A 26,351-nucleotide genomic window follows, 5' to 3' on the forward strand; every position below is an offset into this window, starting at 1 on the left:
TCTTTCAAGCGAGCCATTAACGACAAGGCATGAGCTTGCATCCGGATCTCTCCGTACAAACCAACTCTGCAATATGTTGTTGTCCGGAGTTGGAGCACCGTGCGAAGAATTCTAACCACTAGGTTAAGCTTTTGGAAGAGAGGTCGAACTTCCAGTTGGCTAGGGACGCATTTGTAGCATCATGGGGTTGGGTATGCGGTACGCCCTCCAACTGTTTGCAGTAAGGCTCCACCAACGTTTTACTGTTAGTAGGTAGAAACTTTGTAGAGTCGATATCGGATTCTGTTTATCCTGGCCTGATCCGCTACCAATTTTTTAAGTAAAAGAATTTTAGGCTCGAATTTGTTATCCGTTTGTTTTCACTTCACTACAATCTATGATCAATGGACTTTCCAAATGCTTCTCTACCTCACGTTTGGCTCTTATCTCCTCTCGTTTGGACACACAACTACACGAGCCAAAGAACAGAGCAAAGAGTTATACATAAGACTGGAGCCGAGAGAGAGAGAGAGAGAGAGAGAGAGAGAGAGAGAGAGATGAAGAGCATTAGTAGTGTAGCTTCTCTTTTAGTGCTATTATGGCTAGTGTTAGCTTTGCAAGAGGAGGGTTTGAGTCAAGCTGTTGTGGTTGATTTCACAAGGGATGACTTCCCACAGGACTTTGTATTTGGTGCAGGGACTTCAGCTTATCAGGTTACATTATATTTTGGCTAACCTGGTTTATATATAATTCATTAATTTGTGAAAGTTTACACCTTGTAGTGATGAGTTCATGAATTCATGGTTGTAGGTTGAGGGAGCTGCAGCTGAGGATGGAAGGAGCCCAAGCATCTGGGACACTTTCACTCATGCAGGTCTACATCTCTCTGTCTCTCTCTGTCTCTCTCTGTCTCTCTCTCTCTCTCTCTCTCTCTATCTTCATCCTCATGAGAGATGTATGTTTGCTATAAATATCAAATTCACCATTCTCTTAACGTAGTATCATAGTAGAGAGGTTCTGAGTTTGAATTCTATCCAACCCATTTGTTATTTAGAATATAAAATTTCCATATATCTAAGCAAAATATATTATCATAGAGAACTTGAGTTTGTAAAGTAGTCAATGAGTTAACGTGTCTATATCATCTTTTTTCTCTTCCATAATATGCGAGTATGAACTATAGATTGAAGAGAGGGCAAAATTCTGTTCAGTGGCAAACATTTGACACAAGTACCATTAAACAATCTAAGAAAGCACCGGAAACCTTTCTTTTCTGGTCTTTTTTGCAAAAGAAATCCTTTGTGCTAGTAGTATGATTTAAATGTGGCAAAGTTAACCTGCGTGTGCATTAATTGATCATGCGGTAGGTAAAATGGCCGACAAGAGCACAGGAGACGTGGCTTCTGATGGCTACCATAAATATAAGGTGTGTATTGTAACTCCTACATCATCTTTCCACTATTCCACTATAGTGTCTTATACTGTTATACCACCAACAAAGATCCAACCGGACATTTAGCCTTAAAATACGTAAGAGGAATTTAGGTTACTTTGCATCTATATAGTAACTGTCCATTACGAAGACTAATGTGAGAGTGTTTTTGAGGCAGTAAAAGCAAAACACCTAAAAAGATGTACGGTGTTTTTGCTAAATTTCTCTGAAAAATAATTAGGCCAAGTTGTGTATTCATAACTTTTCAGGAAGATGTCAAGCTGATGGTTGATACAGGGCTAGAAGCTTACAGATTCTCCATCTCTTGGCCTAGGCTTATTCCAAGTATAACTACATCTTCCATTTCACGTTAATTTTGACATGGAGATTACCAATGCAAAGGATAAATATCTCATGATAAATAACTTGCTTGTAGATGGGAGAGGAGCTGCTAACCCCAAAGGAGTGGAATACTATAATAATCTCATTGATGAGCTTGTTAAACATGGTAAGCTTGTGGCAGCAAGTTTTGGACAAAGCAACTTTAACATGGGCTCAAACTTGAACCTGGAGCCACTCTATAAACATTAATATATGTAGTTTTTTTTTAATATAATTGCCGTTTGAAAACTTTAAAATGTCATTATTACCACCAAAATTATTGAGCTATTTCCATTATAGTTGGTTTTTTAAAGAATATTCCTAATTGATGATTGTTAAGGTAACAAATACATGTAAATGACTAACCTTTCTTTTTTAAAGTTTAGATTGTAAAACACATATCATTGATTTCTTTCTTATGTAAAAGAAAATATTATTTCTTGCACAATGATATCGATTAACACTATATAGCTTTCAAACTATTTTTAGCAATTTATACAAGCACAAAATTATTTTCTCCTAATTTTAGTTCTGTTTTGACCGTGATTGGTTAGATTTAAGCGATGAACTCAACGATTTCAGTTAAGCATTTATTATATTTTAAAAGTTTTCAATAGCAATTATGTAAACATTTCACATAATGTAATGCATTTGGTGTTTGACAAATTAAAGTTCTTTTTTCTAATATACCCACTAGAGAAGGAAAAAATCACTCTAAATGAGAGATTTATTTATTTTCATATGCCAATAAATGTTTAGTCCATCACTATAAGTATATATGATGTATGGTCTCATACATGCATACAAACTGCAAACTTCTGTTTATCTTCTTAGTTTACTGACCTCTTTCTGCTCCAAAATTAGGAATCCAACCACATGTTACACTTTACCATCTGGATCTTCCCCAAGCTCTGGAAGATGAGTATGGAGGATGGCTAAGTCCTAAGATTGTGTAATTATCTTCCTCCTTAATTATTTCTAAGCTTTTATCTTTAAGTCCTTTTGGCATATCACCTCCTACATTTGAACCTTATCATGAAAATATCCTCTTTTTATATATAAATTTACAAGTGAATTATCCTTTTTATATGAATGAACACGCGGCAACTTTTTTCAAAATTAATCTCTATATCAAGAAGAGGTTTTTCCTAATAAGACAGGATTGTAGGATGTGGTTTTTTGCTGCAAAATAAACATTATAATTATGCCGGAATGATATATTTTACCCTCTTGTAGTTAAGCTAAAATATAAAGTGCCTCCCTGATCTTTCATTAGTGTTATTTAATCCCTCATAATCTGAAGTTTCTAATCTATGTGCAACTATTAGTTTCTCTATTCAAAACTTACGTTGGGTATAATTTTTAGTTAAAAATGTTAAATTTTTGACCATTTTACTATTTTTATTATCTCCTTTTGGAATATTACAATGTTCAAAATGTAATAGTGAGAAAGATTAGATGAAAGAGGAGTAAGAAAATAATTTTCACAAAAAAAGGTTAATTTTCTAATTATTTGTTGTAAAAGAAAATTGTATTTTAATGTACACTAGAGAATTATATATAAGGTCAAGGGGGGCACTATAAACTATAAACTTTAGCCCAACCACAGGAATATAAATTATATTTTCCCCTGATTATATTTCTACACTCTAATGCTAGCTTTCTAATCTTATTAAAATGTGAGCAGGGAGGATTTCACAGCATATGCAGAAGTCTGCTTTCAAGAATTTGGTGATAGAGTTTCACACTGGACCACCATTGCTGAGCCCAATGTAATTGGAACGGGATCATATGATGCTGGAATTTGGCCTCCTAACCATTGCTCTTATCCATTTGGCCAGTTCAATTGCACTACTGGAAATTCCACAGTGGAGCCCTATTTTGTAGTTCACAATGCCCTTTTGGCACATGCTTCAGTTGTCAAAGTCTATAAAGAGAAATACCAAGTGAGTCATTTTATTTCTAGATTACAACTTTATTCTCATCTAATGTTTTTATTCATTTGTCATAATGAACCAATAATATAAATCATATCTTCATCTCGTCCTTTATACGCCTTATATGGGCAGATAAAGGATACTAGAGTATGCGGTCATCGACAACATATAAAAATAGATGATAGAATATAAAGATCAAATGGAGTAAAATGATGAAAAATTCTCGCACTGGTCTTATGAAGTCTAGCTCTTCCATAATTTCTTATTTGAGTCCTGAATAAGGCTTAGATTCACTAGACTTGTAAAACTGCTTATTACTCTGTAACTTATACTATACTTGTATCAATTATTGGGGAAATGAAAGAATCTAAACTAGTGAAATATGACATAGACTGCTCCTTCCACATTAACACCAAGAATTACAAAGAAAATATAATGTTCCTTCTCATCATAATTTCTTTTGGCTTTGGATGTAGGCTGTGCAAAATGGATTGATAGGCATAAATGTGTACACCTTTTGGTGCTACCCCTTTTCGAATTCTTCTGCAGATAATGAAGCAGCCATACGAGCAATGACCTTTAATATGGGCTGGTAAGTTTCTTGCTTCTATACCAAATGCAACAACATTATTATCATATAGTCTCTTTAATGATCTAACTAGTTCATGAGTCCATTTCTACATTGTTGTGCTACCAAATGACAAGATATCTAACTTTAGGATCATAGATCCTCTTGTCTCCGGACAATATCCTGAAATCATGAAGAAAATTGTCGGCTCGCGACTTCCATCGTTCACCAAACTCGAGTCTAAACAAGTGCAGGGTTCATTTGATTTCATTGGAATAAATCACTACTCTTCTGTCTACGCCATTGATGATTCTGGTGGCGCAAAATCTAATCTTCGAGACTACAATGCAGATATGTTTGTCAAAATGACAGGTTTGATCAATTTACCTAGCAATTTGAAAATTTGAAGTGATATTAGATTGAAATGTAATTGTTCATTGTTGGTGTTGCAGTTTCTAGGAATGATACACCAGGTGGTCAGGTAAGAGTTGATACAACTCTTTTCAACTTACTGCAGTTTCCAATTAGTTCAAGCATAGCTAATTTACTACTTGAATCAGTTCGATCCGAACGCCCCTAAGCCAGTCGATCCAACTGGCTTGCAGAATATGTTGGAGTACATAAAAAAAGTCTATGGAAATCCTCCTATATATATCCAAGAAAATGGTTAGTAAATGTTTTCATGCACATGACTTCGTTCTAAGTTCTAACGTCTCTTCATCTTTACTATTCTTGAGCAAAATGATCTCTCAAATGGTCTTTTCTTCTGAGCTTATTGGATTACTATGATGAACAGTGGAATAATTGTGTCATTAGGTACTGGACTGGGTAATAATCGCACTCTCAATGATACTTGGAGGATTGATTTCTTGAGTGGATTCATGAGAAGTACATTGAATGCTATCAGGTAATGGTGTTGATAGCTACAAACTAAGTTAGATTATAATCTCTCCTCTGATGGCCACTTTTCACTTTGGATCAAAGGAATGGAGCAAATGTAAGAGGATACTTTGTGTGGGCATTTCTGGATGTTTTCGAATTTTTGACTGGATATGAAGCAACATTTGGGCTTTACTCTGTGGATTTTGAGCATGAGAATAGAACAAGGCTCCCAAGGCTCTCTGCTCACTGGTATTCTAGCTTCCTCACAGAAGATGGAATTATGCAACAGATATGAAGGAGCCTATGCTAAATCCAATATCACTTGCTGAAAAAAAAATCAATTACTTGTGATATTTATTCTTTCTTCCTATTGAAAGAAAAAAATCTTCTCATGTATGTGTTGTTTCAAGACCTATTAGGTCTCGAAATAAATTGTATTTATGATTCTTGCAATAATATATAGAAGATATAAAATAGAAACTTGATGTTTAATTCTTTCTTATTATCAACTTGTATATCCAGTGAAAACACATTCAAATTCTGTTGCATTTTTAACATTAAAGCCTAGTCGAGCTCGAGCTTTTGCATGTTTAGTATTTTGAGCCTAGCCAGAACTGGAGCTAAATTAGTATATAAACACAATCAATCATATAATTCAGCAGCAAATTAATTTCAATGATAGATTACATTATTATTGCAGTTGAATTGATACACCAACAGCCTTAGAGAATGTAAGTGAAATTTCACATGTTGATCAAAGTTGTAAGTGAAAGTGCAATAAAAATCCCTCATTTGCAGTTTTATACCAAATGAAAAAAAAAATTTAAGCCCATTTGCATGCTGCTGGGTAATACTTTCATAAAGTATTTAGTTCTGGAAGAACTGCTTATTTTGACCATATGGTCTAGAAGAACTGTTTATTTATATAGTTGTATTTAGTATGTTAATACATGAATAATTATACTTAGACTCTCTATTGCTTTTATTATCCCCTTGTAAACTTTTTTTGTGTGGCATAGACTTTCTGAATTATTAAAAATATTTTACTTCCTTACTGTAGATAAGAAAAGTAAAAATACCAAAATATCCTCTTTAGAAAGTAAAAGTTGTTTTGATAAAGACAAAAGATTTAATAAAACTATTAATTTTTCTTTTCTAATCCAACGATTGAGATTAAATAATACTAAATAAAATTAACTGAAAGTACCGTTCACTATTCTATATTGTAAAGACAAATTAGTCATATTTTATTTCTCTTAGCTATCCATTTTCTTATAAAAGATAAAAATAATAATAAATTGCTAGAGTTAGCACTCCTATTATTAAGAAAACGGTTGTAAGGATAAGCAATAAGAAAATACTTAAATTTTATTTTATTTATCAATTAATCTAGTCACATATGTAAAATATTTTAAATACCCTTTAATTTATCAACATATGAAAATTATTTTAAATAACTAATCGGTTAGTATTGAATCATTGCTCTTTGATAAAATGAAATTTCCAAAATATAAGGGTAAACATATTATAAAAGATATAGTTGCTTGCGTGAATGAAAAGATATCAGAAACCTAATAAAGAAGGTTTTTAAGACATTTTCTATAGTCTAAGCGTCTGCGTTACAAAATAAAAATAAAAATAAAAAGTTAAAGAAAGATATGTGAAACAAAAGAGTGATAGTTTTTGGGTACGCATGCATTGAATTTTTCTTTATGCAGTTTCTACAGCTTAGATATTTCGCATATGTTGGAGTTTTCAATTATGGTGAAATGGATGCATGCAGAAAACAATGCGAAGAATACGATCGCTAGGTCAAGCCTTTGGAAAAGTCAAACTTTCATTTCGAATGATATGCCCATCAAATGTTTGTTGTAAGCCTTCACTCGCGTGTTACTGTTTCCTTCTTTTCTATTTATAAGTGAAAGCCCATAAGTTAAACTCATTCGTTAATATTCAATGATTACAATCGTAAACTTTGATACATAAAAAGTAGAGGAAATAGAACAACGATTTTTAACACAAGTGCCACACTTAACCTAAAAGCATAACATAATAATAAAATAAAGAACGCCCAAGTAATTTTTAAAAGCAAAGAGCCTCTGGTTGAGCATTATCAACCTATTAACCGTAGGTTTTATTAGTCCAATAGTCTAAGAAGTCTTGAGAATACATAAAGATAGAAAATCGAGGATAATCACCTGTAATACAAATTAAATAAAAACCTTCCTTACCCTAATACTGTAGAGCAAAACAAATTCAAACAAACGCTGGTACAACCTCGCACTGTTTGGGACAAAAGTGTTGCTATTAGTAGGTAATCTTATCGATTCGATTCCGGATTCTACTCATCTTGGCCTGATCTGCTACCAAATTTTGGGGTATAAGAAATGTTAGTCACTGCGTCCTTATCATGGGAATTGACAGTTTAGAAGTTATTGATTGTCTTTTTTTTTTTCTTCACTAATCTATGATCGAATTTTCCAGACGTCAAGCTGGACTCTTATCTCCTTTTACTATTGGACACAAGGCAAAAAAACAGAGCAAAGAGCAGTTCTACATTACATTGGAGCACAGAGAGAGATGAAGAGCATTAGTAATGTAGCTTCTTCCCTTTTAGTGCTATTATGGCTTGTGTTAGCTTGGCAAGAGGAGGGCTTGAGCCAAGCTGCTGTGGTTGATTTCACAAGGGATGACTTCCCACAGGACTTTGTATTTGGTGCAGGGACTTCAGCTTACCAGGTTTACATTACAATTTTGGGCTAATTTATTGGTTAATAATTCGTGAAGAGTTTACAAGCTTTGTAGTGATGTGTTCATGGATTCATATGGTTGTAGGTTGAGGGAGCTGTAGCTGAGGATGGAAGGAGCCCAAGTATCTGGGACACTTTCACTCATACAGGTCTACATATCTCTCTCTCTCTCTCTCTCTCTCTCTCTCTCTCTCTCTCTCTCTCTCTATATATATATATATATATATATATATATCTCATCTCTCATGCTTTCTATGGTTTCATTTCATCTACAGACTGAAGAAACTAAGTGAGAAGTAACAAACATATGACCCAAAGAACCATTAAAGAAAGTAAAATTAATTAAGAAAGCAAAGGAATTATATGAACTTTTCTTTCTTTCTTTCTTCTTTGTGCTACTTTTTGGGGGAAAAAATTGACTCATGGCAACAGTAAACCCAAGTGTGTGCACTAATTAGTAATTAGTTAATTAATGATGTGGCAGGTAATATGGGAGATAATAGCACAGGAGACGTGGCTTGTGATGGCTACCATAAGTGTAAGGTATGGATAGATCTCTTCAACGTTCTTCATCTATTTACTAGTCTGTGGTGCAAAATGCCATGGGTGATGATCCCGCTGAGATTATGGAGCTCTCTCCACTTTGTAAAAGAATTTATTTCATGTTTACTTTATAGCTATTGTAATTTTTTGAGAGCTGAGTGCATATAAAGAAATTTGTAACTCTTTATTTTTGAAGATTCAAACCCTAATCATCCTATTTTGAGATTAAAATGTATTATTAACTGTGCTATAATCCATTATTGTAGATTTTTTAACCGATAATATTATATATATCGAACTAATTCGAGCCGAGCTAAGTCTAACTCAAGTTGGCTTGATTTATTTTTTAGCTCAATACAAGTCATTTAGAGCTCGAGTCAAGTATATGTGCCTCACGAGCCTTTTTGACGGCTCTAGATGGTTGATAGCATTAACCGAGATCCAACTTGCTATATGTTCAACCTTTATATTTTGTTTTTAATATCTTAGAAACATAAGTTAAATTTAACTTAACAAAATATCCTGAGTACTTTTGGTTCCTCTTTTATTTATTTTTTAGATTATTTGTATATATACTCAGTAAAATCTCTTATTTACTTGTATACCCATCTAAAGGTTTATACCAGTTTTGTGTGCATAGTTAACCCTTACAATTAACTGACCATTAGAATTTAAATAATTTAAATATAAAAAGATAAAAATATTTTTACTCTTGTTTTTATATATTTCTCTTAGTTAATTATATATTTTTTCTGTTTTCTATTAAATAAAAAAATTACCAAGAGTTAACTTAAATATTAATAGGGAGGATATCTATTATACAAATAAGATATATTTTGAAGAGGAATACATGCAAATATCAACTCTAGAAAAGTATATAAGAAAATAAGAGACTTTTTAAAGCTATACATGCAAAAGATGAAAAAAAAAAAAAAACTTTTATCATGACCTTAAAATATTACTCAAAAGTATTAATATTATTTTGCATGTATATGGTATCTATCCCTTAAGAAAATTAAGGAAAAGCAAAATGCCTGGTTTTGATAAATTTTCGTAAAGGATAATTAAACTTTGTAACCTTTCAGGAAGATGTCAAACTGATGGTTGATACAGGGCTAGAAGCTTACAAATTCTCCATCTCTTGGCCTAGGCTTATTCCAAGTATTGACTACATCTTAGACTTCACTTAATTTTGACATGAAGATTAGCAATGCAAAGGATAAATTCTCATGATGCATAACTTGCTTGTAGATGGGAGAGGAGCTACAAATCCTAAAGGAGTGGAATACTATAACAATCTCATTGATGAGCTTGTTAAACATGGTAACTTTGTGTAATATTTACTATCAAATTTCATTAATGGAATTTTTTTTTACTTATAACAATTTAACATGTGCTAAAAGTGGAATAATATTGATACTATTGATAGGGCAGCCTGACATTTGATCTTTAATTGTTTTGGGATCTTGTTAGTTTTTACATTGAGAGACGACTCGGATGTGATTTGACATGATTTTAACTTATCCTTATAGGCTTTAAACTTATGCATTTAAGCGTTATGTAGTTTAGACTAAGTTGTAACCGTTAGTCGACCGTTAATGGGGATGTGGAAAAACTTGATTATTTTGACCTTTATAAAAATAAAATCTAGTTCAATGGCGGAAGTAGTTTGGTAAAATTCAATTGGTGTCGATGATGGTGTTGACGATGGTAGAGGCAGTTTTAATTTTGGCTGGAAAATTTAATAGTTGCAACTAGGTATAGATCAAAGTAGATTAAGTGAAATACCATAATGTAAATTAAGATCAGGTCAAAACCATGGGGAGGTAAAATGTAACTGAGAATATTAGGGAAGCTACTTTAAAAAGTGGGTAAACATATCTATCATGCCATATGACATTCATCTTGAGTATATTATCACATTATAATCTCATACTGCATGCTTAATTATGTTTATCTTCTTAGTTTACTGACCTCTTTCTATTCCAAACATAGGGATCCAACCACATGTTATGCTTTACCATTATGATCTTCCCCAAGCTCTGGAGGATGAGTATGGAGGCTGGCTGAGTCCCAAAATTGTGTAATTATCATATCACCTATGCATTTTAGAGAAACCTCCTTGTTTTTCTTCTATACATCCACAAGTCAATTCTCCTTTATATATATATATATATATATATATATATATATGAATGATCAAGAGGCAACTTTCTTTAAAATTAATTTCCAAGTACATCAGGAAGAGGATTCTCTCAATAGGATATGATTGTAGGTGGTTCTATTTATATATGCAAAACAAACAGAGAAAATTTATTTTACCATCTTATAGTTAGGCTAAAATAAACGTCTAGTCGGCTGTCAAATATAAGTTTGAATTATAAGAGAGTTAAGTGACACAAAAGAAACACTTAGATCTCGGCATAATAAGAGGGTGTGTATTAATATATTTTCCTCTGATTATAATGTTACACTGTAATGCTAGCTTTCTAAATTCTATGAAGATATGTGAGCAGGGTGGATTTCACAGCATATGCAGAAGTCTGCTTTCTAGAATTTGGTGACAGGGTTGCACACTGGACCACCATTAATGAGCTCAATGTTATTGGGATGGCATCCTATGATACTGGAATTTGGCCACCTAATCGTTGCTCTTATCCATTTGGAAAATATAATTGCATAGCTGGAAATTCCACAGTGGAACCCTACATTGTAGTTCACAATGCCCTCCTGGCACATGCTTCAGTTGTCAAACTCTACAAAGAGAAATACCAAGTGAGTCATTTTATTTCTTCGAATACAATTCTATTCTGATTCAATGTGTCAACTAGTATCCATTTGCCAACATGCCCTCTATAAGCTGCACATAGCCAGATGAAAGATAATAGAATATTCGACCTTTCGCATTGCACAAGAATAGACAAACATAAAAAATAAGAGTTAGATGAGGTTAAAGGAGATTTGAAACTTTAGAGATATCTCCAGAAACCATGCTAGATAATATGGTTGTAACAATTCTCGTGTTGCTCTTGTAAATTGTAATTATTGGGGATGGTGTGGAAGAAAATAATGTTCTTCTCATCATAATTTCTTAATTGGCTTTGGATGTAGGCTGTGCAAAATGGATTAATAGGCATAAATGTGTACACCTCTTGGTGCTACCCCTTCTCAAATTCTTCTGCAGATAATGAAGCAGCCAAACGAGCATTGACCTTTTATATGGGTTGGTAAGTTTGTTGTTCTATACCAAAATGGGACAACATTATTCTCATATATAGTAGTCTCTTTAGTGATCTAACTTGTGATCATGGGTCCATTTCTTCTAACTGTAGGATCATGGATCCTCTTGTCTTTGGACAATATCCTGAGATCATGAAGAAAATCGTCGGCTCGAGACTTCCATCCTTCACCGAACTCGAGTCTAAACAAGTGCAGGGTTCATTTGATTTCATTGGAATAAATCACTACCTTTCGACCTTCGCCATGGATGACTCTAGTAGGGTAAAGGCTAATCTTCGAGACTACTTTGCAGATATGCTTGTAAAATTTGCAGGTTTGATCAACTTACATAGCAATATGAAAACTGGAAATGATATTTAGATGGAAATGGAGCTTAATTTTTCACTGTTGGTGTTGCAGATTCTAGGGATGATATGCCAGGTGGTCAGGTATACAAATCGTTTAACTTACTGCAGTTTCCATTCATTTCAAACATAGCTAATTTTAGTGCTTTGGAATCAGTTTGATCCAGCCGGCTTGCAGAATATGTTGGAGTACATCAAAAATGTCTACGGAAATCCTCTTACTTATATCCAAGAAAATGGTTAGTAAAATTTTCATGCAATGTGATATCCACATCAAGTTAAAGTTTGCATTAGAAGCTTTGTTCTAAGTTCTAAGTTCTAAGTTAGGTCTCTTAATCTTTTTCTAAATCTCGACCAAAATGATCTCTCAAATGGACTTTTCTTCTGAGCTCGTTGGATTACTACGATGAACAGTGGAACAATTGTGTCACCAGGTAAAATGGATAAAAATCGCGGTCTCAACGATACTTGGAGGATTGATTACTTGAGTGCATTCATGAGAAGTACATTGAATGCTATCAGGTAATTAATTAAATGATGGTTATAAATTAAGTTAGATTATAATCTCTCTTCTGATGGCTACCTTTCACTTTGATCAAAGGCATGGGGCAAATGTAAGAGGATACTTTGTGTGGTCATTTCTGGATGTTTTTGAATATTTTACTGGATACGAATCTTCATATGGGCTTTGTTATGTGGATTTTGAGGATGAGGATAGAACAAGGCTCCCAAGGTTATCTGCTCATTGGTATTCTAACTTCCTCAAAAATGATGGAGTTATGGAACAAATATGAAGGAGGTTATCCTAAATTGTTGTAATAATCTCTCATCCTGTGGTTTCATATAACCATTCTCATGGATTATTTGTTTCAAGACCTATTAATCTTGAGGATATTATATATATGGTTCTTGCAAATATATAAATAGCTTTTGAGAATATTGTAGTTATAGTACTCGCAATGCAATGAAATATATACGTTTGGATGTGATTCAGGTTTATTTTTAAATAAATTTAGTGAGCACTAAACTAAACTGGTTTAGTATCTAAACACCATAAAACCAGTTTTATGGCAATCTACCTAAATTTATTCTTCTTTCTCTTCTACTCTTCCATTTATTTATTTTACATTTACAAAATAAGCCATTGAAAAAAATATTATTTTATTTAACCATCATTCAATCACTCTCCCTCCCTCTCTTCTTCTCTATCTATCTATTATAAAAAAATACGTTAATCATCTAATATAAAATATCTTTTAAATTCACTACTTTTTATATCACACTAAATATGAATATATAATCATGACACCACTAAACTAAACTAGTATACAACCGAACATCATATCTTTCTAAACCGATATAAGCTATGTCATTCAAATTTAAAAATTAAGAACAATTAACCAGCTTTAGGAGTTAAACTACATGTAACCACCACCTTAAAAGATCTAATACAGAATAATGTAGTATTACTCTTTCTTGTAATTAGCTTGTCTATCGAGTGAAAACACACTCATTCTTACAATAATAAGTGTACATGAGACTATCAAGCATATTTTAAATCAAACATAATTCAGCAGCAAATTTATTACAATAATAAAGGGTTACATTACTGTAGCTTAATTCTGATGCATCAACATCCATTGGGTGTAAGAAATTTCACTACCCAAGATAATCAAACTACACATGTTCAATAGACTAACGTATTACGCACATAGCACATAATGATAAAAGCTGGGAGACTTATTCAATGCTTCAACTTGGGTTTCTTCACTATCATCACATTGCAATGTGCATGATGAGCACAATAATCACTGACGCTGCCCAGAACCGCCCTGCGGGATGTTCAACAACAAGCAAATGTTAGAATCAACATGAGAAACATTATTGCAGAGGTGAAAGTGCAAGCAATAATAGTTTTACACACACACACACACACAGAATTATGCCTACTTGCATGCTGCAATTTATGGTGAGCATATGATTAGCGGTATAAGATAATCATAGATAATACTTTCACAAATTACTTAGTTCTTTTGACCATAATATAATCCAGAAGAACTGCGTACTTATATAGTCGTATTTAGTATTGTTGAAAAATAAGTAGATGTCTGTCTCTGCATATAGATGAAAATGAAAGTAATCTCACTGAAAATTGGATTATCTAAAACCTCGTCAAGTAACGAAGGAGGAAAAAAAAGAAAAATCTAACAGCAAAAGCATGCATCTATTGAGGTGTGAAATTCCCAACTTTAGGTGCATAAGCATGCAAGAGTTGGTGCAGTAAAGAGGTATATAAGCAAAAATCACCTTTTGGGACATTATGCATGGAAAAAAGCAGGAATTCTTAATCTAACAGTTTCAAACCTATTTATTTGAAAAGAGGTATCAATGATTCATTTAATTAGTAAATGTAACAGAACCTCTGAGAAGATGATAAAAGGCAATTCAGAAATACATTTCCTGCTTGAACCTATAACCTCTACTTAAGGGGTAAAGCTTCTACCTTAACACATCTCCTAAGTCTAGAATTTTTCCTTCATGGTTAAATGGAAGTTAGATCAAAATAATGTCATCGGGTCCAGCTGACTAATACATCTCACTATTATTATAAGATTCATAAAATTTCTTAAACAACTAATAAAAACCTCATACTGAAAAATGATCTAATATAACCTTTATCAGACACTTATCATAGTATAATGAACATATAAAGACTGTTCCAGACCTCTTAATTGCTCCATATCCATGACTTCCGACGACCAGTATCTCTGCATGGTGCTTCTCAACAGCCTCACAGAGAACATTCCTTGCATCACCTTCAACAACCTCTACAACAGCACTAACCTGTGGTGGCATTGACATGCACATAAGAAACTTAGAATACAAGGATAAATAAATAGCTCCTCAGTATTGCATTGTGCAGTCTAAGTACCATGAGCTATGTGAGGATGAAAAATTTCATGTGAATAAGCAGAACAACTAATTATTTGATTACCCTAAACATGTATTAAGAGACTACTCACAAGTATCAATGATATATTTTTTAAACTTTTCTCGTGAAGCTTTTCTATTAAACAAGCTCCAATCTACTGATCAACTGAAGAGAGCAAGTGGGGGCAACTTGCCCTACGAATTCCATAATGTTGCCAGGAGTATATTTGCAATTACTACTGTCATCCTGTGATAGTGTCCTAGTTATCAACTGCATTTGAGAGTAAAACCATAGAATATCCAATGTTTTACTCTGTTCTTCCTGTTTTACTCATTTATTTCCTTCAAAAATTTAAATACCTCCATTAAATTCCATCTCCTCTGCCACAAGATAACGATTCCTTACCCAAGAAAAATCCATACCCAATCCTCCCACCTCTTTTTAATTGCAACAAACAACAGAAAGAAAAGAAGGAAAAATTAAACAAAACCTAAATCTAAAATAAAGAAATTTACCAACTACCAAGAACTCAGAGATTACCGAATTGGCCACACAGAGCTGCCTCGACTTATCCACGACCACCTCCGCCACCTTCCTCAGATCTGCATCCACGTACGGTAGCACATCTCCCACCCCTACGTTCGCACAGCCAATAACTACACACCAAACAAACAAAACCTAATCGGATCAAAGAATCTTACCGGGACCCGAGAGGCTAATCACAGAGGTGGCCAAAGGCTTCGCGTAGACGATCACGAGCTCGAATCCCGAGGGGCCACCGCCGCTGGGGAAGAGATGGCGGAGAACCCACTCGAGAGCGTGGTAGCTGCGCTCGCTGTCATCGACCCCCACCACCACCACCGCCGGCTTCTTCTCCTCCGCCGCCGACTTCCCTTCTGCAACCGCCGCCGCCGCCACAGCCGCCGACATTTTTCCCCCCTTCAAAAGGAAATAAAAACAACACTGGAAGAGTATACAAAGTTCCAACGATTCCCTCTCCATTTAAGCTTACAGAAATTTGCATTTGACTCCCTTATTCTAATATTTACAAATCGAACCCTCTCCTTTAAAATAAATCGTTGGCTTGTTAATAGTAAAAGATACAGGGTTTGAATTGCAAATGTAGGACTCCTTTTAATTTTTCAGTGACGTAGGCGCTTCAGTATGCGGTTTGGAGCGCGACCTTATCGTACGAAAAGACAAGGTGGATAAGGATGGGTTGCAATAACGACAACTCATTGCCACGTGGATTTCTGGACTGGTGTTGTCCTGCGAAAATCTGTGGGCTGTTGCCACGTGGAACTTAGACAACTTGGGCCTTTTTTTTAGCCCACGCTTATTATGGCCCAAGCTGTAATTTTTAATTCTACACAAATTTTCTAGCTTCAATTCTGAACTCACTCTCACTGCCTTCAATTAACTTTGGGCTCCAATCCTTTGTTTATTTCATATACTTGTCGAGCTTTTTCCAATTAAGTTTGATAAGAAAATGTAACATAAAAAAAGAGAAATTTATTTTTTAAAATAATAATTATATTGGATAACTAACCTAACTATTTATATATATATATATATATCACATAAGCCTAAATCTAGGGTCCCAAATCATCGTAAAGTACTACACTGCGGCGACCGTCTTCGGAGACAAAATCTTGAAAAATTAGAGGAAGAGGAAATAAAATGAGTAGCTGAATACAAGCACTAAGGTTTACCACTAGCAAGCATCTGAGTGCTATTCCATGCATTACCTGACACTGTTCCAATTCCACTGAGCCATATACTTTGCTCCTTTAAAGAAGAGGATGCCACTACTCCTTTCACATCCTTCCATTGTGGACCATGCACCAACTTGCTCTTTGATTGAACTCCACACTAATGTTATCCTTTCCTTTATGCCACTGGAAACCAAACGAAAGTGGCCGGCAAATGTTTGTGGATGAGTCAAGAGCCATTTCTTGTTTTATTTCTAGCAATCATTAAGCTCCCGTACACTAACATAATTATTAATTTACTTTTAATTTATTTTATATTATATCAGACAAAATAATTAGCATACTTTTATTTTATGATACAAGTAAACAAGGTTATAGTTCAACATATGTTTTAAACGTATTAGAATACAAAGGTAAAAATTATCCTAAATAAACAGGACATGATTTTTGCTAAAATATTCAAAGATGTAGCCAATATTCAAATGTTTTAAATGTTAATAGAATGGTGCATAAATAAATAATTAAAGAGAATTATATTGTATGATTACTCATGCTCATAATAAAGTCGTGCTCTCGAGGTCGATCTCCGCGTGGATCTTCCACTTCTCCTTAAAAATAAATTAAATATGGTCAATAAAGTATAACCGAGTATTCTCAACGTATTTTGTGATGCTTATTATCATAACTCTAATTGGCCAAAGAGAAAGAAAAGAAATTCAAAATAAGAAGAGAGAGTTGAATTCATTTCCTTTGGTAGGAGGGATATGTGAAAGAATATAATTACAAAGGGCAATGCATAATCTTAGGGTAATTAAACTTAGTTTATTCCCATCAATGTCATATCTTTTAACCTTCTCTCCTCTTCTGTGGGGGGTGGGGAGTTCATTAATGAATTTTTAATTAGGAAAAGGAAAAAGAAGAGCCGTCACACGTGGCGCCGGTTGGTAGTTCCCACCGCAGACGAAAGCGGTGGTCTCGAGATCGCGTCTCCGCGTGGTTTCCCATGGATTCCGTCCACAGGTTGATACTTGATGCTTATCTAATTTATTATTTTACACCCTCTTTTTTCATTTATTTTCCGTCCGACCCTTGCTTTTCCGACCTACCCGAATCAATCCATGAGTAGGACGGGAGGGAGGGAGGGGGGATTTGGATAAGAGAAAAAAGTAGGTATCAAATTGAAAATGGCAGAAAAAAAAAGCAGGGGTTGAAATAAAAATATCTCATTTATAATAATCTTCAAGCACAGATAAGCTTGGGAGTTGGGACGTGCGCAACGGACCACGGTGGAATAAATTTTATACCAGTATACTTATTTTTGTATTTATAATAAAAAATATTATATCAATATATTTCTAATAATTATTTATAAACTGGTATAATATTTATAATGAATGATTGAAAAGAGAGAAAATGATATCTTCCTAGGGATAAAATAATAATGAAATACTGAATGAGAGAATAGATGAGAGGAGTAAGTATTAAACTTAGTATTGAGATAAATAGTTATTTATTTATTATATTAGTATAATAAATTATTTTTACTGAGTAATAAAAGAGATTAAATATAGTTTCCTTAGATCCCGACTCCTGCATTAGGATCTTATTCATTTATACAGTTGGATAAAGGGAAATTACATTTAGGACCACTTCGATCCGAAGATATCAACTAGCAAAAAAAAAAATATTTCGTTAGATTTTTCAAGATCTGCATAGAAGGACTGGTTGGTGAGATTGTTGGTCTAATTATGTAACATATAAATTTTAAAAATATATGATGTATATTATAAGTATATAAAAAAAATAGGGTGTTAAATACAAATTTTTTTTTAATATTCCTTTCCTTCTTTGGGTCCTTTTTTTTCCACAGTGGATCCTGTGTTCTAACCATAACAGCTTTGGACCATCGCGAATCAGTTAATATCTAACGACAAAGGCATCACCATCAACATGTCTTTGTGAACTTTTTCACATCCACATCCAACGGTCGAGAATCCCACAAATCGGCAATCCAAATCCAATAGCATTACGATCGTTCCCATTTTTTGACCCGGCTCCTATTTCGGATCTCCTCCTCAATCGTCGGGTATGGCCCCAATGGCATCTATTATTTAAAATAAGCTCTCTCTCTCTCTCTCTCTCTAATATTTTATACTGCCGTAGATTTCTGGCCTTCCTGTGAATAAATAGTATCTTTGAAAAAACCGAGTTTGGTGAGGGATTTGAGCCAAAGTTGGGATCTTTGTTGGGTTCGGAGATGAAGTTTGCGAAGAAGTACGAGGAGTACATGCAGGGGAGGGAGAAGGAGCTCCCTGTGGTGGAATTGAAGAAGCTGAAGAAGATTCTCAAGAGGTGTAGGAGGGAATACCATGCCCACCAAAGGGAAGGGAAAGAGGGGGTTCATGGTGGGGATTGCTCTATGGAGAATAAATGCACTGGGAGTTGCCCAGGTAATGTGGTGTTCTTGTCGGAATTGGGTTATCCCAGCTCAATCTTGGATGCCCACTTGGCTGTTTATTTTTTGTGGTCATGTTTGAATCATTTGCAGGTTTTTTTTTTCCCTTTAAACTGGTTGATTTGATCTTTCTTGTCTTGGGTTTTGTTTCTATGAGAATGAAAAAGACTTCGGAAACTAATTGCTGTTCCTTTAATGTTCTTCTTTGATTTGAATGGAGAATTCTATCGTTATGTTTCTGTGGTGGTGCTGTGGATTCTTCTCTTCTCTATGCTTTTTTTTTTTTTTCTCATTTTTAAAATTTTTAATATGATTTGTTGATCAGAATCTATTTTGTTGTGATTGGTTTTTCTCATTGTGTCCTCGAGCTGTATATGACAACACTCTTTCTTATGATCTGATTGACCTTCTGAACGATAATATCAAAATAGAGAAAAGTATGCGGTTTATTTTAGATCTCTGTCAGTTGACATGTTCTATTTTTCTCATTGCCAGGATATATTCTCGAAATTTCCATTATATTGATAGCTTCTAATACCATAGAAATCTTCTGCAGTGTGATCATTAACAAGCCCAGGATAGCCCATATAATTTCTTTTCCTTTTCTTCCACTGTGATTTCGTTCATTATAATATGCAGCAAAGCTATCGCAATCATACAAGAAGCTATTGTGTTTAGATATAGAATATTGTTCAGGTAGCGTGCTCTCTTTGTACTGATGACATTTGATATAGCCAGATTGGCATGATCTTATTGGTGACGATATGTAAACAACAATTTTTAACAACCTTTCTATCGTTCTTTAAGCCTCTATGCGATGTTTTTCGTCATAACTCTCACCTGTATATAGTAATATTTGCATGATTTCTTGCAGCATTTCATGGGGATTGAGAAGGACGCCGTTCACATGTTCAATCAACATGTTTGTTGAAGGAGAACCACTCCTTTTGTGTTTCCTGAAGCTTATTTTTCTGTTACTCATATGCTGGTGTGAACTTTTAATTGCTGTGGCTGAGCTGCTCCTCTTAGTATTAGGAACTATCCATTCAAACATATGAAGATTAATCTATATTCTTCATAGGTCTTAAAATTTCTTCATCCGGCCAATTGACCATCTGATTCACTTAGACAATCTTTCAACAGATAATTTCAGAATCCTAGCTCCACTAGGAGGAAACACGCAAAAGAAAAGGATCTGATTAGAGAAGAGTTTTCCCATTTATTAAGTGTTGCTTATTCAATTTCACCTTTATTTTCTTGGTTGGTTGACTCAATCCATTGCTCACATGCAGTGTGTGAAGGGTCTTTCTTTCCCTTCCTCCTAAAGGAGATGTCAGCTGTGGTTGGTTGCTTTAATGAACGAGCGAAGAAATTGCTCGAGTTGCACCTGTCGTCTGGCTTTAAAAGGTACCTTATGTGGTTTGGAAGCAAGTCTCACCGGAATCATGGAGCATTGATACAAGAAGGCAAAGACTTGGTTACATATGCCATCATAAACTCCATTGCCATGGGGAAAATATTAAAGAAATATGATAAGGCATGCCCTTTAACTCAATTCACTCTGGCAAAAGAAAGTTAAATATGTTTGTGTATTCCCATTGCAATTGGTTCTACTTAACAACGATCGTTCGCCTACAGGTTCATTACTCAAAGCAAGGTCAGGCATTCAAAACACAAGCTCAGAGCCTGCACATTGAGATTCTTCAATCCCCTTGGCTCTGTGAGCTAATGGCCTTATACATCAACTTGAGGCAAAGTAAGAGCAGCAAGAAGGCTGTCATGGAGCTGTTCGGGGATTGCTCACTCACATTTGATGATGACAAGCCAGTGCTCTCTTGCTCTCTGTTTGACTCGATGAGGGTCGACATTAGTTTGACATGCCCAATTTGCTTGGTGAGTTATTACCTCTCAGAATGCCCTATTGGCTGTTGCTTACCATTCAACATGTCTTGTTCAATCTCTACCAGATAAAGCTATATTTTTAATGCAGTTAGTACTATGCACTCCATGCTTATATGGTTTCTTTCTCCAACATACGAAAATAATTTAGACCCGGAGAAAATATTATCTTGTTCTTGACTAAGTTTGCCAATTACCGAATCATTGCAGGATACTGTATTTGATCCTGTTTCTCTTACCTGTGGACACATATTCTGCTATACTTGTTGTTGTACTGCTGCATCTGTGACTATCGTTGATGGGCTAAATTCTGCACATTCTAGAGCAAAATGTCCTTTATGTCGACGGGTACATATTTTTCCTGATTTAAGTCTCTTTTACTGCGACAAAATTTTATATTGTCACTCAATAAGATAATTTGATAATGTGCATTGTGTGACTAAAATTTTCCATTCCATATCAGGAAGAAGTCTACACTGGTGCTGTACACTTGGATGAGCTAAACATCTTGTTGAGTCGAAGGTAAATCTTGCTAACTTTATCCTAAATTCTATTCCATTGATGAGGTTTAGTCTTAAAAGCCGCCTCTGTTTTTTTTAATAGCTGTCCTGAATACTGGGAGAAGCGACTCGAGACTGAAAGAATTGAGCGTGTTCGCCAGATTAAGGAACACTGGCAGTCACAATGCCGAGCATTCGTGGGTATCTGAGAGGTGAGAGCAATGGATCTTTGAAGGAGTTGCTTTTCCATTAGTTTCAGAAATTTTTGCAGTTGATTGGAAGAGTTAGCTCTGGTTGTCATTTAAAGCTTACCGAGTGATGTCCTGTGAATAGTATTGTTGGTCTGTTCAACTGTATTTAACTACTTGTAAGCTTGATTAGTGTCATTTATTGATAATATTGGTCTTGTAATGTAAAAGCAATCTAGTTTGTCATTTGTTCTTCCAACTTAATGCATAAATTATCATGGGAAGCATAATTCATGTTCCATATTGTACAGGCACAGATTATTATTAATTTATTATTCATTATGTTTTTTGAAAGAGAAATGAGAATTTAATTGTACCACGGCAATACTTATACAACATGAGTGAGCACACTCCATTACCATAGATATTGAGATAAATGAGAAGCTTTTAATCACTTTAGCACAATTCCATTACCATAGATAAGTAGATAAATTCCATTACCATGGTTAAATAGATAAATGAGAAGCTTTTAATCATCTAAGCACAATTTCATTACCATAGATAAATAGATAAATGAGAAAGTAAGATTGCATCACGTGGCAGAAAAAAAATTCAAAATCTAGCACCAAACTTGCTTAAACATATCAAACTGATCTTGTAACCATATGAAATGAGAACAAACAAGTAAATAATAGTCTCTTTCGTTGTTCCTAAACGAGCTTCAGATCATATCAACTGTCCACAACCATAAGGAGCAGGAACAGAGCCACAAAATAAGTGAAGCAATCTTACAGCCGTCATGATATTCTTCCTTCACCTTATAAGCTTAATTATGCAACAGAAAGAAAAGCCTTCTAAAAGCGGCGTTCTCTCTACTTGATCCTCTTCAGCCACGGCCACGTCCTCCGCCTGCTAATTTTATTAGGGAAAGAATAAGTTCACTTATTTCAGAAGCAGAAGTATAGAATGGTTCTCCTTCATCAACGAAGAAAAAATGGAAAACATACCTCTACCACCACCACCTCTTCCACCAGGTCCACCCCTACCACGGCCACCAGCTTTGCTGCCTCCATCATCCAGGCCACGCCCAATGCCTTTTGCAGGCCTTCCACTGCCACCTTCCTCTCTTCCTCTCCCCCTTCCACGGCCTACACCAGGCGGTTTCCTATCTGCACTGGTAAAAGGTGATTCAGCACAACACAAAGCACAGGCTCGTTTGTTGTGAATTACATTTGAATTTCATTTTATTTTGACTAAATAAGTCAACAATACAAATTACTTCCACAGCTGTTAGCAGGAAAAAGTTGCCCATGCTTTTGACTTAAGATCAAGAATATATAACATTCTTGGTTTAAAACATTTTATTAAGGAGCAAAATAGGGGAACACCAGTCCTAGCCAGCAAAGGAGAAAAATCTGCATATGATTAAAAGAAGGTTCTTTTCCTCCAAAACCAAGAGATTCTAAATATCTAGAATACAGAGACAACATAAATAATTAAATAACATGACCTACCTATTAAGAAAGAAACAGAAATAAAAAACTACAGATGCAATAAAACTTTTCTGGAGTTATGAAAGGATGGCTTGGTCTAGCAACTTTACCTGCACGGCTTTTGCTGGTTTCTTCTTGAACCTTGTCAATCACCTGGAAAAATTATCAAAACTTAAATAAGCAAAAAGTGCTGAAGATAACGGTATAACACCACAACATGGGAAATAATGGATTTAAAAGAAATAGGAACCTCATGGAAATAATTAAAAACAAAGTACTGCAAATTAGGCCTCAAGGGAATAATTCCGAGTACAAAAAATTCCATATCAAGCCAAAAACAGGCTTCTTAGGATAGTCAAGGAAATGCAACAGTGCTATGATTTCATGCAATCTCATGACATAAAACAAAATAACTTCCTAATTGATCAAGCTTGATGTTAATAAAACATAGCGAAGAAAACCCACAATGCCAATGCTTGTAGAATCTGCTTCCTATTTGTGGTCACAGGTTACAATTCCATTCAATATGAGCAAACGTTAGCTTACAGAATTTATCGCTGCAGATTGTGAATTTGCTTTAGGAACTAATCCATCAAGATTAACAGGCAAGCAAGATTAGTAATAACTAATAAGTACATAGAAATCAAACAGGATATAAAAATAACATCATCGATGATGATCCTTGAGACATTCCTCAAGTTACACAGCATCAATAATATATTATATATGTCTTGCTCTAAATAGTAACAAAATCCAAACTCCAAAGCTCCATGAGTAGAAGCAGTAACGCGATTAATTCTTAGTTACTGTCAAAGATTCTGCTAATACAAGCTACACTTTGAAAGCATGTTCCACTTCTATCACCCAAGTATTAGGGGCCCTTGCCTAACACCACAATAAGTGGCTTCAAAACATTCATAGCATCTCTCCATTTTGCCTACAGCCAGTAGATCTGATTATCAACTTTTGAGTTACTCAAATAGTCAAATGTTGTTTAAATCTGTATGACTCATGGAACTTTTAAGAGAATTTCCCAAATTATCTTCGTTTTCTATTAAGAAATTAAAGTTTCTTATTAAGGCTAATTTTCCTTTCTTCTTTGATCGTCCTCTTTTGAATGAATTAACCATAGTAAAACATCTTGATCATTCAAATCCAAGTAACCCTCTAATTTACCTACTGTTACTAAAGTTGCATTCCAAAACTAATAAGATAGAAGGCTAGACTTTTCAATTGTATTCCTATTTGAAGCACTAACACATTGTAGTTAGTATTCTTCAAACTCAGAATCTAAGGAAGGTATGCTTAGACGGATTCTTTCCATCGAAAATGGGAATAACATAAGGGTGTGTAGGGAATATCAGGAATTTTGCTATTACTGAATATCATGTAAAGAGGCAGGCATAAACACCTGAAACACTTATTACTGAATATGCTTAAGTAATGTGAACATAGAGCAGATGGACTATAGGGAGAATGGAGATAAACTCAACAAAAACAAAGTGCTAGGCCAATGTTTCTGAAGTGTTGCTGGAGTAGAAACCTACTGGAATATACTAACAAAATATCTATATTTTCTTGGTTTCAGAGCACATAATAAACTCCATATACAGTTGAACGAAAAGCAAGTAAATGAAAACTAACGCTTGTAACTCATTCAAACCTCATCAGGGACGCGAAGATACTTTATCGTATTCCCTCGTATGTAACATTCTGGCATTCTCCAAAATCTATCACCATCCTACAATCATAACAACATCCTTAAGCAACAAAACAATCATGCCACAATTATTTTATTTACAAAAAGGAGCATATTAAAAAAAAGGAATCACCTTTGAGGTACAGATCACCTCACGTAGGTGAATGTTCATCCATGTGTCACAATTCACCAAGTGCCCATTGCATGTCTCCCCATTCTTCAACTCAACAAGCTAATCCATCAAATTGACAGTGCACTACCAGTCAATAAAAAAATCTTCTTCAACAAAAAGACGAGCATCAAGCAGTAAAACTAAAACCCTTACCATGGGATGACCTTGAGCCGTCTTTAAAAGCGACAATGGAAGCTGGAAACAAGATGAACAACTCAATAACGATTCAAAATAGCATCAAGTGTTACCTACCCACGAAGAAAACCCTAAAAAAAAGGTAATTTGGTTCAAAATTATGAAAAAAGAGGAAGAAAACACACCATCTTTCTCGAGCTCTACGGACAGCAAAGATGAAGGGACCACCCTGCGGCGAAGAACACGGATTGGAACAAAGGAATAGGAGATCGAATACTGGTCAAATCCGCACTTTGCCAGTACAACGGTAAAGGGGATAGATCTCGACGGCTAGAACCAGGAAAGAAGGGAGAATAAAACCCAGATCTAGTCTTCGTTACGACGATTCTTGAGCCCTAGCATCAGATGAAGGCGAAGGAACCCTTCGCTATGAAAAGAGAAATCACTAACGAAGTGTATACCTGCAACTCTGTTATATATATAGAGCAATGATTAGATACTAACCATTAGTTATTATTAATAATTTTTGTCTGTCGAGAAATTAAATGGTATATAAGATATTATATATATATATATATAATTAGATTAATCAATAAAAATTAGAATTTAAGTATTTTTTTATTTAGTTAATAATAGCAGTGTCAACTCAACTTCTACTAATTTATTATTATTATTATTTATTTAATAAATAAAAGAGCTAAAAAATAAAAATAAAATATAACTAATTTATACTTATAATTTAAAAAGTGATCGGCATTTTCGGTACATATGAACAGTACTCTTAATTAATTTTATTTAATATCAGTTTGATTAGGAAAAAGAAATTAATCATTCTTATTAAATTATTTGATGATTTCTAAGAGTTCGTTAATGAAAAAAAAATGAGGGGGTGAAATTGAAAAGGGGTAATAGTTTAGTGTGGAAATATAATTATCCCTAAAATAATTTGAAAAAAAAAATTATCAAGAAAGTTGGTGGTCAACGCTAGTGAAGTGATAGTTGGATAGCTCGACATATTTTGAAGACAAGTCTGAACGAGAAGCTCGTCAACTCTGCATAACATGTAGAGATAGAATCCGATTGACTCTCGAAATGCTTTATTAGATCTTT

General features: G+C 34.5%; 4 protein-coding genes across 6 annotated transcripts; 2 read left to right on the top strand and 2 right to left on the bottom strand.

The window, feature by feature from the left end:
* Window positions 1-101: 101 nt before the first annotated feature.
* Window positions 102-13,004, top strand: LOC140791188 (uncharacterized). The gene is made up of 26 exons (XM_073141601.1): window positions 102-692; window positions 790-853; window positions 1,347-1,405; window positions 1,681-1,756; window positions 1,848-1,919; window positions 2,657-2,744; window positions 3,480-3,738; window positions 4,206-4,321; window positions 4,449-4,669; window positions 4,750-4,778; window positions 4,858-4,963; window positions 5,114-5,204; window positions 5,282-5,471; window positions 7,664-7,918; window positions 8,015-8,078; window positions 8,414-8,472; window positions 9,558-9,633; window positions 9,724-9,795; window positions 10,468-10,555; window positions 10,989-11,247; window positions 11,584-11,699; window positions 11,805-12,025; window positions 12,112-12,140; window positions 12,214-12,295; window positions 12,491-12,578; window positions 12,658-13,004. The coding sequence occupies exons 1-26, from the start codon at window positions 384-386 to the stop codon at window positions 12,848-12,850; spliced, it is 3,282 nt and encodes a 1,093-aa protein (XP_072997702.1). The 5' UTR covers window positions 102-383; the 3' UTR covers window positions 12,851-13,004.
* Window positions 13,005-13,608: 604 nt separating this feature from the next.
* Window positions 13,609-15,976, bottom strand: LOC140790793 (universal stress protein PHOS34-like). Of its 2 annotated transcripts, none has more exons than XM_073141056.1 (4): window positions 15,690-15,976; window positions 15,529-15,623; window positions 14,782-14,900; window positions 13,609-13,888 (listed from the first exon to the last, which is right to left on the bottom strand). In XM_073141056.1, the coding sequence occupies exons 1-4, from the start codon at window positions 15,916-15,918 to the stop codon at window positions 13,801-13,803; spliced, it is 531 nt and encodes a 176-aa protein (XP_072997157.1). In that variant the 5' UTR covers window positions 15,919-15,976; the 3' UTR covers window positions 13,609-13,800. The 2 variants fall into 2 exon arrangements, with proteins under 2 accessions (XP_072997157.1, XP_072997158.1); XM_073141057.1 differs by having other exon boundaries at window positions 15,529-15,590; window positions 15,690-15,959.
* Window positions 15,977-18,828: 2,852 nt separating this feature from the next.
* On the top strand, window positions 18,829-21,988 carry LOC140790791 (probable E3 ubiquitin-protein ligase BAH1-like 1). Its single transcript, XM_073141053.1, has 6 exons — window positions 18,829-19,150; window positions 20,448-20,692; window positions 20,794-21,048; window positions 21,265-21,402; window positions 21,518-21,576; window positions 21,658-21,988. Exons 1-6 carry the CDS (start codon window positions 18,958-18,960, stop codon window positions 21,761-21,763), a joined length of 996 nt encoding a protein of 331 aa, XP_072997154.1. The 5' UTR covers window positions 18,829-18,957; the 3' UTR covers window positions 21,764-21,988.
* Window positions 21,989-22,362: 374 nt separating this feature from the next.
* LOC140790794 (sm-like protein LSM4) lies at window positions 22,363-25,731 on the bottom strand. 2 transcript variants are annotated; one of them, XM_073141059.1, is made up of 7 exons: window positions 25,427-25,731; window positions 25,260-25,301; window positions 25,068-25,166; window positions 24,899-24,976; window positions 23,346-23,388; window positions 22,750-22,911; window positions 22,363-22,651 (listed from the first exon to the last, which is right to left on the bottom strand). In XM_073141059.1, exons 1-7 carry the CDS (start codon window positions 25,427-25,429, stop codon window positions 22,629-22,631), a joined length of 450 nt encoding a protein of 149 aa, XP_072997160.1. In that variant the 5' UTR covers window positions 25,430-25,731; the 3' UTR covers window positions 22,363-22,628. The 2 variants fall into 2 exon arrangements, with proteins under 2 accessions (XP_072997160.1, XP_072997159.1); XM_073141058.1 differs by having other exon boundaries at window positions 22,363-22,654.
* Window positions 25,732-26,351: the final 620 nt, after the last annotated feature.

This window comes from Typha latifolia, chromosome 6 (assembly GCF_019914945.1).
Source record: "Typha latifolia isolate L0001 chromosome 6, TyphaL0001v2, whole genome shotgun sequence".
Taxonomy (NCBI): domain Eukaryota; kingdom Viridiplantae; phylum Streptophyta; class Magnoliopsida; order Poales; family Typhaceae; genus Typha; species Typha latifolia.

Bases quoted from the DNA above. Each gene is read 5' to 3' on its own strand.
- LOC140791188 (XM_073141601.1), top strand. From the start codon at position 384: ATGGACTTTCCAAATGCTTCTCTACCTCACGTTTGGCTCTTATCTCCT. The intron at 1,920-2,656 runs GTAAGCTTGTGG...CTCCAAAATTAG, and splicing joins TGATGAGCTTGTTAAACATG to GAATCCAACCACATGTTACA. The intron at 3,739-4,205 runs GTGAGTCATTTT...CTTTGGATGTAG, and splicing joins TCTATAAAGAGAAATACCAA to GCTGTGCAAAATGGATTGAT.
- LOC140790793 (XM_073141056.1), bottom strand. From the start codon at position 15,918: ATGTCGGCGGCTGTGGCGGCGGCGGCGGTTGCAGAAGGGAAGTCGGCG. The intron at 15,624-15,689 runs GTAAGATTCTTT...GTGCGAACGTAG, and splicing joins GATTAGCCTCTCGGGTCCCG to GGGTGGGAGATGTGCTACCG. The intron at 13,889-14,781 runs GTCTGGAACAGT...AACATCCCGCAG, and splicing joins GGATATGGAGCAATTAAGAG to GGCGGTTCTGGGCAGCGTCA.
- LOC140790791 (XM_073141053.1), top strand. From the start codon at position 18,958: ATGAAGTTTGCGAAGAAGTACGAGGAGTACATGCAGGGGAGGGAGAAG. The intron at 19,151-20,447 runs GTAATGTGGTGT...GCTCACATGCAG, and splicing joins ATGCACTGGGAGTTGCCCAG to TGTGTGAAGGGTCTTTCTTT. The intron at 21,049-21,264 runs GTGAGTTATTAC...GAATCATTGCAG, and splicing joins TGACATGCCCAATTTGCTTG to GATACTGTATTTGATCCTGT.
- LOC140790794 (XM_073141058.1), bottom strand. The intron at 24,977-25,067 runs GTGATTCCTTTT...TTATGATTGTAG, and splicing joins AGGTGATCTGTACCTCAAAG to GATGGTGATAGATTTTGGAG. The intron at 22,912-23,345 runs GTAAAGTTGCTA...TTACCAGTGCAG, and splicing joins AACCAGCAAAAGCCGTGCAG to ATAGGAAACCGCCTGGTGTA.